This window comes from Larus michahellis, chromosome 3, assembly GCF_964199755.1.
Source record: "Larus michahellis chromosome 3, bLarMic1.1, whole genome shotgun sequence".
Classification (NCBI taxonomy): Eukaryota; Metazoa; Chordata; class Aves; order Charadriiformes; family Laridae; genus Larus; species Larus michahellis.
Window position 1 is genome coordinate 71,544,309 of NC_133898.1, and position 14,690 is coordinate 71,558,998.

The window sequence follows — 14,690 nt, forward strand, 5'->3', positions numbered from 1 at the left end:
TTGTTTTTCCCCTCTCCTGGAACAAAACAAAACCTCTTTTAAATGCTTCCTGTGAAGTTGTTTTTTTGGATTCAGGTGCTGAGGCTCAGACCTGGTGGGCAGGTACCACAGTAGTGAGTGCTACAGTAGGCATTTAGTGGTGGGTGGCATGCTATTAAGGGAGACCCAGACTGTGAGAATGGATTAATTGCTGTGGGTAATGTGGCTTCCCCTCCCCATCACTCCTCTAGAACCTGATAACATCAGAAAAGATGTCATTCCTTCCTCGGTGTCACCTCCATCTTGGATTATAGGGCATTTCTGCTGTGTGTGCAAGTTTTTTTCTAAGCTGTGGTGGTGAAACAACGGAGCAGCTGAAGCTCTTAAATTACAGACCAGGCATTTATGTCAGGGCTACCACTAGTTTCCAAACTTGCACATGAATGCATCTATATATTCAAATTGGTTGCTGTAAATCTGTATATTTAATTTGTAAGTGAAGGGAGATATTTATGCATACAAGAACCAGTAAATCTTTGCAGAGAGCTTGGTTGAAAAAAAACCATGTTTTTGTATCTTTTCTGATGATGTTCAGAAAACAGAAGCGGTAGCGAAGGGGGAAAGGGAAGGAGAGAATCCATGGTCCTGAGTTGCTTCCTGCTTGCTTCGTTTTCTACTGACATTTTTAAAACTACCAGAAATATGAGGGGGGAGGGAAAATTTTGTTTTATTTAGTGGGTTCCTGCTGGGTCACCAAGGCTATGGAAGTGCTCGTTTGTGTAGGTGGCAGAGAGGGCTGCAGACAGTTCAGTTTTTACAGCCCAGGATCAGGTATTTCCTGGGAATAATTGCTTAGAAGAAGGAATTTGATAGGAAAGGAGACGTTGGAAAGGCTCATGCCTTTAGCATTTGCCCTCGAAGACAGAAAGTAAGAAAGGTGACTGGTTGCCCTTTTCAATATCTGTTCTTTTTGCTGAGGTGACAATGGACTTTCCTGCTGCCCTGTCTGTGTGGTGGGTCTGTGGAGAGGGGTGTGAAGGAAACAGCTGGATCATGGCAGACCCTCATTGCCCTGCGCCTCTGCCCTGGCACGCTCTGCCTGGCTCCTGCTAGAGGAGTTCCTCAAAGCAGGTTTGCCTCATGTGCGGAGACATATGCAGCGTTGTTGGGTTAGCTCCTCTGAGAGCAGGTGAAATCCCACTTTTGAAGCTGGTTGCGAACACCTCCTTCCTCATGCAAAGCCTGAACTAAACCCAGGTGGTCCATCCCGTGCAGTGTGCTTGAGGCTCCCTCTCTCCTATCCCCTTGCCTTTAAGGATGCTTCTTAAAAGCATCCTCTCTGACGTTTTGCTTCTGAACAAACTTGTATCCCTCAGTATACTTGGGTGCTGGCCCGCCTTGCCCGTGCTGCTCTCCTCAGCCCTTTCTGCTTCCTCCTCTCCCTCTCTGGTCCAGCTTCTGTGAGAGCACCTTTATTTACTTTGTCTTACTGGCTCTTTGTCGATGGTTTGTTTGGACAATAAAAACAGTTTCCTGAAAAAAATGTCTTTACATTGCTGCACGGATTTCCTTGCCTGCTGTTTGAGAATGCTCATACAAATTCATTTGCAATTTATTCTGAATGTAAGGATTATATTGTAATAAATTGCCCATGAATGTGTGCCAATTTCCTTCAAGCATAAACAAAAGTACCGAATTGTGCTGAAGGCCTTAATATTTGCAACTGAAAGGGTTATAGGCCTAACTAATAGGTCGTTTAACATGGTAAGAGCTAATGCTTTTAGAGAGCTAATTGCTTTTAGAGGCACAAAAGTGACTCCAGTATCATTTCATGGCTGTAACTCTACTTTACTAGATGCTCCTGGTATTTTCCAGGATAGCTTAAATCGGTCTTTGTTGCCATGCTTATTTTTTTTCACTGTGAAAAGAAAAATAAATTATTTAAATCTTTCCTCTCTGTGCCTCTCAATAATGGAATTACAAATACTGTATCTATTTCACTTCCTGGTTTATTCTCTTTGATATTTGTGGAGCCTGAAGTAATCTCACACAGACATTATTCTCTTCTTTGGGAGAAGATTAGTTCCAGTGGTTCTCTTAGAAGATTACAGAAAAAGTGTACTTTTAAAATGGGTATGATGTGTTCGAATCTTTTCCCAATAAGCAGCACGAGAGTTGTTACAGAGAACATATTTTGCATACATTTTTGTAATTTATATGGATTGTAGAGAATGAATCAAAACTGCAGAGGAAAACATCTGTGTCCATGTGAAGCCAGGTGATGTAGAAGGCATTTGGAAGGAATGAGAAAGGTAGATCAACTGAACAAGGGTCAGGGCCAAAAACGTGACAAAGGAGATTCGAGTGAGGCCATTCTTTCCCTGTTTTCCTAGCTGTGGGCATTATGCTTTCTTTAAAACTAGAGCTTTAAACACAATTAGGTTTGTATGTAAGGAAAATGTACTGGGTGTCTGCTGAGTTTGGAGGCTGACTTCTGTTTTCATTTGGTGGGACTTGAGGCTCTGTAAGCACTTCCAGCTCTTCCAAAAGTCTGCATGAGTTGCAAACCTGCTTCTAGCATGGTGCCACTTGTGTGATTGTACCTATACAGGTCACCCAGGTTCCCTCGTTCCCTTGTTTTCTCCTGTGGTGGATTTTGGACTCACAGGGATAGTTGTTTCTCTTTCTAAAATGTATGCTTTTGAACGAGAAATTTCTATGTATGGGCAAAAAATAGGAATGTGCTTTCAAAGCCTTTGAGAGTCTTCATTCAAGTGGTATGAGAATTAAAAAGGTCAGAATGGCAGGAGATGAGACAATAAGGCCCACTTCATTTTCTCAATACGGAAATAAAACCAAAGCTGATTTCTTCTGATACTACTTCTCAGTTTAGCTAATTGTGACAATTTTTTGCAAGTCTGATAACACGTGATGTTCGTGTAAAGCTTCAAATCTGAGTCTGTGAGACTCACCTTTCACTAAAAGAAATAAGTAGGCTTCTGTATTTTATGGTTGGAGAATAAAGTTAAAAGCATTCACTGAGTTGAACAGCTCAGACACTGGAATGCAGCAGTCCCCCCAGAAACAAGGAAAGACAACTGGTGCAGTCATTTAGAGGGGCACAGGCTTCATGGCTGCAGTTGTCAATCCTGAATTCCTTCTCGCTTTGTGTGGAGTGGAACAAGATCACATTTATTCTGAAACAACCTGGGATGGCATATTGAATAATTCTTTTTGCAAATGTTCAAAAAAAATATATGTTATAGTTCTAACACATTTTTTGATAATAAATCATTTCACATCATCAATCATACACAGGGGTTGATGATCTGTACCATCATTTTAGATAGGGTGTGTATGTGTATCAATTTACCATAATTATAATTTATCTAATCGGAAGTAGAAAATAGGCAGAGTCTAAATGGCTGTGTAGGAACATGAGGTCCTATTAAAGGAAATGTCGTGAAATATTTTAATCTTCTTAGAAGTTCTGAAGATAGTTCAGGCAAATTGAGTTTTGGCATCATATCAGGAATCTCCAATTTCTGGTGCAGTGTATTAGAATATTAAGTGTAATAGTCTGTGTCATTGCCTCAGTTTCCTTCCTGTTTTCTTCAGTGACAGGTTGGGGTTGGGAAAGATGGAAGCTCATGGTCACTAAGGTAAAAAAATCTTGTAGAAATAATAATGAGGATGTGGCTGGAAGCAGTACAGTGTATATATATACTTTTTAGACTTCCAGTCTGGCAGCCCTTACTGTGGGCTGTTTTGCATTTATTATTCATGGAATGATTTAAAATGCCAGTTTGGGGTTTTCTGGGTTTTTTGTTTTGTTTTGTTTTGTTTTTTTGTTTGGGGTTTGGGTTTTTTTTTTTTGTTAATCTCCAGAGCAGTTTTGAGCAGGTATTAACAGCAGCTGATGGTATTACAAAAAATCCTGAGAGACCTGATTCGCTTTGCTCAGCCTTTTTTATGCTCATTTAGAAAGTGAGTACTGTTTTATACCCTCTCTGCAATCACTTTGTACTCTGTCTTTGGAAGTAGAACAGAGCTTTGCCTCAGTTCCTACTTCTCTGGCTTTTCTTTGGAGCTTAAGGGGGATTTGGGCAAGTTTGATTGCAATTGACATTCAAAATGTCCCATAAGGTCACAGAGCAGCCAAAATAAAACACTTTAAATTGGGAGAGAAGGAGTGCTAAGTGTCAGTTCACCAAAAATACTGGAAATTATGTTGATTCATTACTGTTATCTTTGCATGTCCTGTATGCCTTTCTTGAAAAGACTGAGTTGCAGGAGAGTTTGCAGTCAGTCATGGAAAGAATGATAGAAAAGGTAGAAAGGAAAGGATGCAATTGTTGCAATGAGTGACAAGATTTAGGAGCTAAAATGAAAATCACAAATAGAAGCTCAGGCCAGCATCCTGGCCAAGAACAGGGAGCTCAAGCCAGGCAAGTGCTGTAGCCATTAGATTAGAGCTTTCTTGGTTATTTCAGTTAAGAAGCCTTTGCACCTTGTGGCGCTGCTTGGCTTTTTGAAAGGAGGGGAGGCATGGGGAGAGCTTTGGGCTTAGGAGCTTTATTTATTCCCACACTTCTGTAGTTAAGCCTTCAGGATGAGAACCAGGCCAGGAGACCACATTGTTTCTCTCTCCTTATCTTTTTAGTTGTTTAGGTTTGAAAGGACTTGGGAAGTCCTGTATTTATATTTAAGAGCACAGCATCTCATGGATGTGGTTGCTCAGTAAATAGTTTTCAAAATGGGCCACAAGTACCCATAGGCATTTTTTGGTTGTTTAAATCTAGTTAGCTTTTGTGAAAACTTAAAATTACTTATAGGAATTACTGCTTAACATTGTAACTGCTGTGTCAACAATATAATTGTGTTTTGAGGGTGCTCCTCTATTTATAGAGATGGAGTCTGTCACAAACCCACAGCAGCTTCCTTTTATCTGCCTTGCAGTTTGCAGTGGGTCAGATCTCAATCTTTAACTCTCAGTGGCCCAGTGGTGAAGGACTCAGAGGGCTGAGAGTTATTCTTATTTCTGTCACTGATTTGCACCATGAATTTGAACAGTGCGCTTCACCTCTCTGGGCCAAATACCCACCCCCTGTTTTCCCCCCCTCTCACAGCCTTTGTGTATCTTGTTTATCAGGTTATTAACACCTCTAACCACGTGTTGCTATGATGCTCAGAATCAGTGAGCCCTAGTATCAGCTGAGGTATGGCTGCAATAATACTACTAATAACTTTTATGTAAATGGCCAAGCGCTTTGGGAGTGATGACTCCCTTTGCATGGGCATTTTGGAACTTAATGCTGTAATGTAGCTGTAGTCAGCTATGTTTTTGTCATTTTATGTCACTCTGGAAGTAACATGCTAGCTTACTGGAGTGCCAGAGAGTGTGTCTGAAGGGGCTGCAGTGCTCATGACATTGCCTGTACAAAAGCCCCAATAGCAATGGTTAATGGCCAGGATTACTTAAAGAAGCTTTTAAAACCAAGCATACAAGGATTGTATTTTCAGTGTACAGCTTAAGGAGGTGTAATAGTCCAGTTTGACAAGTAATTATATTACTTGGTAATGGAATGTGTTTTTTACACTGCTCTCAATGTTGGAAATTGGCTGTTACAAATAAATGTTTGTGAAACTTTTGATCTTGTAGAAAGTTGAATTGCCCTTCAATTTGGAACCTGTTTAAAGACAATGTTTAAGACTCCCATAGGCTTTGTTAGACAGCTGTGGAAAAAGGGCAGTATTTGTTTAGCACTAAAGAGTAGAATCCCAGTTAAGGTTAAATCCAGTAATTAATCAGATAGCCTCTTCCGTTGTTGCACTTGTGACACTTTTTATAGTTGTGACAGTTTTTATTCAGGAAAGATCCAGGCTTGAATTTTGAATTCCAAAATTTGGCAAAAGCAGCTGGAAAAAAGTACCCCGTACAGAAATTCCTAATGTGTAGGTAGAAGAGGTGTTTTCCACTCCTCCCTTTCACTTGCATTTCATCCATTGTTGTGTTTTTTTTCAGGTAGAAGATAACAAATTGTAGAGACTGGTGTCTTTTTGCTTTATGTTCGTACAGTATTTAGTAGCTGGACTTTGTCCTTTCCTGGAGCTGGTGATCTCTCCTGCAATAATCCTGTTAGAGGAACTTCACTTCTCTTTCAGCAGTGTTAATCTATTATACTTGGTTCAACAGTGTATTTATATTCCTTAGTTGTTACGACCATGGGGATCCTTGCATTTAGTATTTCTGCTTTTCATTATATTTACACATCCAATAGATGCGTAGTCATATATATAGAGTATATACGGATACCATACAATTATGATGTTTGTATAGCAATCTAGAAAGATCGTATTCAGATCCAAAATTAGTGGCTAGCACTACGGAAATGACAAAAGATTATCTTCTTCTCATCACTCACTGTTTTAAAACACAGCATAGTCCTTAATTTTTGAGTGAGAAAAATGGAAGTAAAGGCAAAATTATCTTTTTGCAAACTGAATTTATCTGAAATTAAAGTCTTTAATTTAATCTGCCATTAAAGTATACCTTACTAGTTAACTGATTAACCTCTAGCTGCTATAGTTGACACATGACAAATATCAGTTATGAACTGCTAAAAAAGCATTGGAACAGACAGGGAGATTTAGATTTCACAGGAAAGAAAATAAGGAATAAAGACACCTGGACTAGTATAAAGTGACTGTTGATGAAATCAAAGTCAGACTGACAGAACCTGAAAAAAAGCACATTTTTACTGTGGTGTAAAACAATGATTAATGTGAAGAGTCATATTTTCTTACAAGCTGAGAAAGGACACAGTTGGTCACAAAAGGAAAGGCTGAAGAAAATATTTATGCACAGTTCTTCTTCCTAAAGTACTTGCCACAATGTGAAGCTCATCAATGCTTAGTGAAATAACCTAAATCTGGTTTCTTTCCTTGTAAATGTAAGGAATGGTGTTCATTACAAGAATTGTTTTTAATAGCTCCCCTTTGGAAGAGCTGGAGTGCTTTGTTTCACATCCTTGATGTTTCTAATAAATAAATGCATCTCCGGTGGGTGAGACAAGAAGGTTAACTCTGGTAAGAGGCTGCAATAACTATATTGAAGAATGGGGTTTATATCTGAGGGCTCAGTTTTGTACTGACATAAATAGGCAAAAATCTCATTGGCTGCAAAGGGCGCGTGTCTGAGTATCAGAGGTCAGAACTGACTGTGGAATTTGGAAATGAGAGTATTGCACTGCTCCCTGGAAAGCTATTTGAAGAGTAAACTCTTTACTAACGATTGGAAATAGATGTTAATAAGATTTTAATAGAGTTTGAGAGTGTTGTTAGTGAAGATCTTAATGAAAATATGAGTTTTCTGAGGGGGAAAAAACTGCTGGAGACTAAATTTACCATTTAGTAATCTGAAAGGCTAGAAGAGTAGTGTTTGCAAATTACTTTAAGTGACTGTATTTGTTAGCAGTAACTTACATTTTCTGGGGGAAGAGAAGAGATCTCCTTGAAGATACTTGTGAAAAGCAGCTGCATTTTTCAAATTTTACATAGAAAAACTGAACACCTAAAAACTTAATAAAGTGCTGGAGAAGTAGCCTGTTTTCTGCAACCACAGCAATAGCTTTATTTGTAATGAACTGTGCTTGTTTCCTGCTGATAGTTTTTTTGGAAAGCTGACTTCTACAAAATTTTAAAGCTTGCAACATGAGGCATTTGAAATACTTTTTTAAGATTTTTTTTTTTTAATGAGTCTTTCTGTGAATGTGGAATTAATTATTTTTAAAAACATATCTTTCTTCCAGATTCCTTATAGTATTATTACTGAGATTGATTTCTTTTCCCTTTCTCCCCTCTTTTTTGCTTGGCCTTAATTTATTCCCACCTGTGCGTTTTATTGTGTGATAGCAACTAGTGCTTACTAAGCATATGTTTGGAGAAGGACTGAATTTAGTGGAAGGTCACAGCAGAAATCCTGTGCTCTTGGTCTTGTCAACAGATACACAAAAATAAAAATCTTAATTGGCAACCTATTTTTTCCCTATGCTGTGATTTTTTAAAAACGATTTTTCTTTTCTCGTCTACACCAACCTTGTGGTATCAAGACTGTCCTCATTATCTGCGAAGGGTCTTTCTTGTTTGTGCCTCTTTGTGCACAGGGGTTCATAGGAGGGGCAGAGATGAGGATGCTTAGAGGCACTGCTGTGCAGATTATGCACCAAGTACTGCTTCACCAGCATCTTTCTCTGGTGGGGTATGCAAAGCGAGAATCCTTGAACCAACTGAAGTGAAAATCAGATCTGAGCTGCTCCGTCAGCTAAAGTTTTAGCAGTTGTTCTCTCCCAGCCCGAGCCTCTGTCTGTCCTAGCCCGTAACAATGTGAATTGTGGATGTGGGCAAACGCAGGATGGCTTTGAACGGGTTTGCAGTCCAAGCAGAAACTGGGGACAGGGAGGTTGACTGAGTCTGTTGAGGGAAGACAAGTAATGGGCGAGTGGAGGGGGAGCGGTGTGGCAGTGGCCAAGGAGCGCGAGTGCTGCCGGCTGGCGCCGGGGCTGTGAATGGGCCTAAGGCAGCATGGGTTTTGAAGGAGAGATTCGCAGCAGAGTGATGAGGTTTGCGTGTGGATATTTCTTGGAAGGTTCCTCTGGTCCTTCGTGTCCTTCTCGGGGGGCTTTCATGAGTAGAAGTGGCGTTACTGCCCCGCTCAGAGTTGGGAGCTGCTGTATTGGTTGATTAATGAGAGATGGACAGGTGGGGCCGGGAAGAGCCTGACAAGAAAAGCAGCTTATGTTTGGTGGAGTGGAGCGGGCCTGTGAGCAGCAACTGATTGAAGGGCAGGGCACAGTCTCAGAGAGTTAATGGAGTGTTTTTAATGTACAGCAAATGCTCACAGGACCTGAAAAAGGCCTGGAGTGCTGTGTGCCGAGTATTAGCTGCGCATTTCAGGGCACAGACTTCTCTTCTCTGAGTCAGGACTTACTCTGGGGAAGGCAAGGAGCTGGATTTTTGGAAGGACAGGAGGAGCACTTCTATGGAAGCGTGGCACAGATCCGTGGCCTGCTGCAGCATATCCCACCACAGCCTGCCAGAGCCCTGCAAAGTGCGCGCTTTTATCATATTCAGTCTGTTGGTTTTATCTTTGCATGGTGTGCTGCGGTGGTTAAATTTCAGCTGAGGTGGGTCGGCGAGAGCAGGTTGTTCCAAAGGTGAAAGGCCACCGAAGAGCTGCCGAGCAGCTCCGCGGGGTTAAACCCAGGGATGATAATCTGAAATCTGACCTCACTCCGGCTGCGGTTCAAGTGTACAGTCTGTTTCTGAGAGGGAGACCCAGCCTGCTCCGGGCACCTTCGGCCACAGGAGGAGGGAAGCCTGGGCAAGGCCTGGGAAGCCCGACCTGCTTCGTCACTGACATCGGCTGCTGGGGACGCTTCTGATGTGGCTCCATGAACACCTTTCTGCAGTGATTAGTGTGGGATTCACGAGCAGCACAGGTCACGCACAGGACACAGCTGTCAGGAGAAGTTTAAGAGCCAAGGTAGCTACATGGAGAAATCGTATTTATTGGGTAACATGCACTACTAGCACGACGTTCTTATTGCCATTGATGCAGAAGCTAAATGCTCCTTTGTATATTTTATTTCCTGGGCTTTCAAATAAGGGCAGGTTAAGGAATGGTGTTGGGGTGCATATTAGCTTGGTAATTCATTGTCATTTATTAACTTGTACCTGGAGCAGAGGCAGGGCAGGTGGAAACTCAGAGTCCTTCTATAAGGCTCTTTACCTTTAAAGGCAAAGTCCATATAGTTAGTATTTCTTATCAGAGAATCAAGCACGTGCTGTGAAAGGATTTGTGACTTGGACACACAAGGGGCTTATCTCCAGAGAGAAAGGTATGGCTTTTTTACTTAGGGGCAGCTAACAAGCGTTAGTTGTCCCAAGATAAAATGTAAGGACGAGGTATTTTTGTTTTAATTCTAGATAAACTTGCAAAGTCAGCCAAATGGGAAGGTAGGACTTAATTTACTGTGTTTACATTGTGATAAATCCACAATGCTTGATCTTTGATATGTTTTTCTCTTGGAATAAGTAATATTTATTACTTAACCCCAAACCGTGCCTCCTTTTTTAGAATATGGATTCAAATTCAGACATAAAAGACATCTGAAACTGTTCATGAAATGTTAAGAACTTACTATTTTTTAAGACAAGGAAGAATTTTGATATGCTGTCATAATAGTAGCGTAGCTTAGTGTAGAAAGGACCACTGCAGATCATCTTGTCCAATCTGCCTCCCACTCAAAGTAGGAACAACTCTGAAGTTAGATCAGGTTGCTACTCATATAATCCCTGTCCTCTTTCTGATACTCTGAATCAGTTTGTGGCTTTTGATTTGGTATATTGAGCTATAGGGATGACCTGTAAATTCAATGACATCACTATAACCTTTGCACTTTTTAAGAGGAATTCTTAGCTAGGTAAGTGGTAATTTTTGCCAATGACTTAGGTCAAGAGGAGACCTAGGGGTTTCAGCTTGTTGGTTTCTTCTTTCTAGTTGCAGCTATACTTAAGATGAAAGATCCTTGTTGAAAGCCTTAGCAACATCCATTTGGCAGAGTGAACTAAAAACTAGTAACTCAAACTATAAAAATGGTAAGCTTTCAATCAAAGAGTAAGTAAGATAGAAACAAATAGTGGCCTTTATTAAATGTTTGGACTCAACCGTTTGCTTCGCAAGCTGTTAACTTCAATAATTCTACTTTGTCCTTTCCCAGCTGTAATTAAGGTCATAGATACCAGACTAAACATTTATGAAAGCAGAGTAGCAAAGGAAAAAAGTTCGGGTACTATCAAGATATAACAATTTACTCAGGCAGAAAGGCACTTTCGAAAAAGTCTTTATGAATGGCAATACTAGGAAGATATGTACCATGAAGTTTGTGGAACTGACTGTTGTGAGTTGAATTAGAGGATTACTACAACTTGGATTCATTATTTCCTCTTTAATACAGACTCCTGTGCCATTCTAGATTGGGAGATATGTATAGTAGAAATGTTAAATTAGGAATATATTCCAGATATTAAAAGTAATTTTTCATTTCTTGGTTTGCTTGTTGACAGTAGTTTTCTTTGATACTTTGACACAATTCATCACTAACTGCCTTCACAGATATTAATATATCCTGTATCTTAAAATGCTAACCAAGAATTGCTTTTTGGTTTATGTTTGTAGCCGTCGGTCTGGCCAATATACAATGAACCATGACCATTCCAAGAAGACCCCTGATGGAGCATCATTTGACCGCTCAGGATCCCAGGACTCCTTGGATGAACTGTCTATGGATGACTACTGGAAAGAACTTGAAAACATCCATGAAACCAGAGGAAATAATCATGAGGAACGAGTAGCACTTGTTGTGAAAGAGCCAGATGGTAATGAAATCTGTTCTTGTGAATGATCATCAGTTTGCTGATTTAGGGATTTTTCTTTAAGTCTTATTTCAAGAGATGGCACTGATCAAACATACTTAAATCAAGAAGGAGGTCACTCTGCTGAACATCCACTTTGAAAATTCTGTTGTTTCTGATGTGTATCACCAGAAACAGGCAGTGCCCTGAAAGAGAATTGTATCGGAGATACGTAAAAGGCTGGTTTTCCTTTAAATTGTATTTGCAGAACATCAGAAAGGTGCCTGTACTTGCAAATCACAACAATTGAAGCTTTATTTGCAGTTTGCTGTTAAACTAACTTACCCTTTCACTCTTTGTGTATGTTGTTCGTTATTGTAGCTATTGTGGATAGAAACCTCACGCTTTAGAAGACAAGCCAATGATTAACCGGTTTAAGTTTAGTGAGTAACTTTCTACGCTTGTAACTATTGTGACTGTTCAGTTGTATTATTTGTGTTTCTCAGAAGCATCCATTATAGGCCACTCCTGAGGCCATGATCTTAGAAGTTGGGCAATTTCTTTATTTTTCGTGTCCTATCAGATGAAAGAGGAGTAATGTCCTTAATTCTATTATCTCAAAAAATATTTTTTAACAGTATTTGCCTCTCTCCCATTCTTACAAGAGGCCCACAGTCTCAGTAAATTAAAATGCTGAGGTTTGCATTTTGGTATGGCCTCTCCATGAATGAGAAGATGTACTCCATTAGCTTTCAAAGGGATTTGCACTTCTGCGTCCCTGGGCATTTTGAAACATCATCACTGTTTACAAGTGCTCTGAAGAGGGTAGCAAAGTGGCTTCTGGAGAAAGCAGCAAGGCTCCGAGCCCGTGTGCCCAGGGAGCAGGGCATCTGACAGAGCTGTGAGGCTGTCTCCAGAGCCACAGAGCCCATCGTTGTGCAAAGCATGGGCCTCTTCTCTTATGCCAGCTCACTGATGCTGCTGTGCTTACAGGCTCTGCACTCCAAAACCCACAATTTCCTTATTTATTTTTATATATCCTTCTTCCCTCTAGTTACTGCTCCAGCTCGAGCCACTGACTCTGGCATGAAGCCCAAGTGAGTCAGCTCATTTGAGTTGATCAGCTTGAGTAGATGTTGCTCTGCCCCACACTTTGCCTAATGTGCAGCACCTCACTTGGGTATGAGTACTCCTGAGTGTGTGGGACACAGCATCTGGCTGATGTGCCTCCCTGGGCGGGGGCTTGTTTGAGACACGGCCGTGCAAAGGCAAGAAGGCAAGAGAGGACATATACCTTGCTCACATCTGCTCTGGAGAATGGGTGTAGCCCATCTTTCCAGACCTAATAACACAATCTGAGAGAGTTTATTCAGAGGCGCAGTGTTTGGCCATGCAGCCATAGCAAAATTCAGACTTAAAATTTTGTGTCTGTTTTCTGAATGCTTTTTACATTCAGGTGCCCACTTGGATGTGCACTTGGCACTGTGGGAAACCACAGTCAATAGTGAAATCAACATGTCAGCTTTGGAGTACTTCTAGATATCGGTTAAATGGGAATGTTGCTTGAAAGTTTGAGAGGGTTGTTGGCGTGCAGCACAAGCTCAGCTGCTATGGACAGAACTTAATTTTTTAAAGAAAATATCATTAGAGAGATACTGATTTCAGAAGCAGAAGTTTTGCCATCGCTGACAGTATTTAATAGCTTTCTCCTCTTTCATGTGCAGTGATCTGTCAATAAAGGATACCTTATCAGCAATAAGACTAAAGCAACAATTGTTTTGTGGGCTGTCAGCAGGCTGCAGACCATGTCATAAGAACTGATTAAAAATAGCATTAAGGTGACTCCTGTTGTCTGGTTTGTCCTTCATTAAATTGAGCTAGTGGAGAGCTGTAGGATTAATGTATCAAGAAAAGTGGGCAGAACCATATCAGTAAAGGAGCTAAAGAGATTGAGGATTGAACTAAAAATCATTGAAGCATCAATGATCAGAGACTTTCAGACTTCCCCGTACACGTTTATATCTAGATACATTTATAAAATGGTATATGATTTAATAGAAGTGCTGTAGATTATAATAAAGATTGCCCCATAGCAATCTGTATTGCATTAACTATTTTAAAAGCTTTGATATCATATGTTAACCCTTTTGAAGCTCTTTAGAAACAATAGCTTCTTTCCAAGTCATGATAATGTAAGTAATTGTTCCTAATTGTGGATCCGCTTGGTACTTTCCCTGTGAACTGCATTAACTATGTCATGTTATTAACATTCAGTGTTCTTAACAGTACTTGAAAGCCAACGTTTATGCCTTTTTCTCTTTGCCTTGCTCAGAGGGAGAACTGGAAGAAGAATGGCTGAAGGAGGCAGGTCTGTCAAATCTGTTTGGTGAGAGCTCTGGTGACTCCCTGGAAAGTGTGGTGTTTCTGTCCACACTGACCCGAACCCAGAAGGCAGCGGTAGAAAAGCGCGTAGAGACTGTTACACAAACCATGAGGAAAAAAAACAAACAGCACCAGATTCCTGATGTCAGAGATATCTTCAGGGTACAAAATGACTCAAAGGGAAAAGTAAGTTCCTGTCCATCATTTCATTTGATTCTGGCAGAGAACAGAGAGGGACATGTAAGGGTGAGGGGAGAGGAGAGGGATGCACAGACATAAAAGGGATGTTTCCAGAAGATTTGTGTCTAACTTTTCACTGATTTCCAAGGGAATTTTTTACTGAATTTGTGGGAATAGCCGTGGTCCAGACTTGACATTGCATTAAACAATTTTAGTATGTAGAAAGAAGTACATATATTGGCCCCGTCTTACTTAAAGGTGATTAATAAAACAACCACTCCACAGTCAAGATATTAATCTGAATTAATTTTAACGCAGGTGCAAAATTCATGACAACAGTCACCCAAACAGCTACCAAAAGCCCACTTATATCTCTGGGTAGTAGTGCCCTGCAGCCGTCCTGAGGGGTCTGCCAGATAGGGGGCAGTACCTCTTACTGGTGCTCTTGTTTCTTTTTCTTTTTTTAAAAGGAAAATAAAGGGACATCAACCTAACCTGCCCTATATTGGCTAGGTCTTTATGCCTTTCAGCTGGGGGGCTTAGACTCTGTTCTAACTCCCAGGGCCTATGCGTGCCGTTAAACTGTGTGTGTGAAGTTGCTCTGACAGGTCCTGAAGGATCTCCTCTCATGGGGTATCAAACAGGAGAGTTCCTCTCCCGTACACAGCAAAGGGGAAGGAGGGAAATGGAAACTATGATCAGAATTCTTCTTCTGTGGAGAAGTGTATGTTTCT

At 40.7% G+C, this 14,690-nt stretch overlaps 1 protein-coding gene across 7 annotated transcripts in view; it reads left to right on the forward strand.

Annotated features, from left to right (window-relative positions):
- ARHGAP18 (Rho GTPase activating protein 18) overlaps nt 1-14,690 on the forward strand; it is a 104,062-nt gene that overhangs the window by 44,778 nt on the left and 44,594 nt on the right. For 5 of the 7 annotated variants that reach the window (XM_074580746.1, XM_074580752.1, XM_074580747.1 and 2 more), the window contains 2 exons: nt 11,219-11,418; nt 13,727-13,962. In XM_074580746.1, the coding sequence (XP_074436847.1) occupies nt 11,219-11,418; nt 13,727-13,962 (436 nt within the window). Of the gene's footprint in view, nt 1-11,218; nt 11,419-11,775; nt 11,838-13,726; nt 13,963-14,690 lie in introns of all 7 variants that reach the window. The other 2 variants (XM_074580751.1, XM_074580750.1) reach the window with 1 other exon arrangement.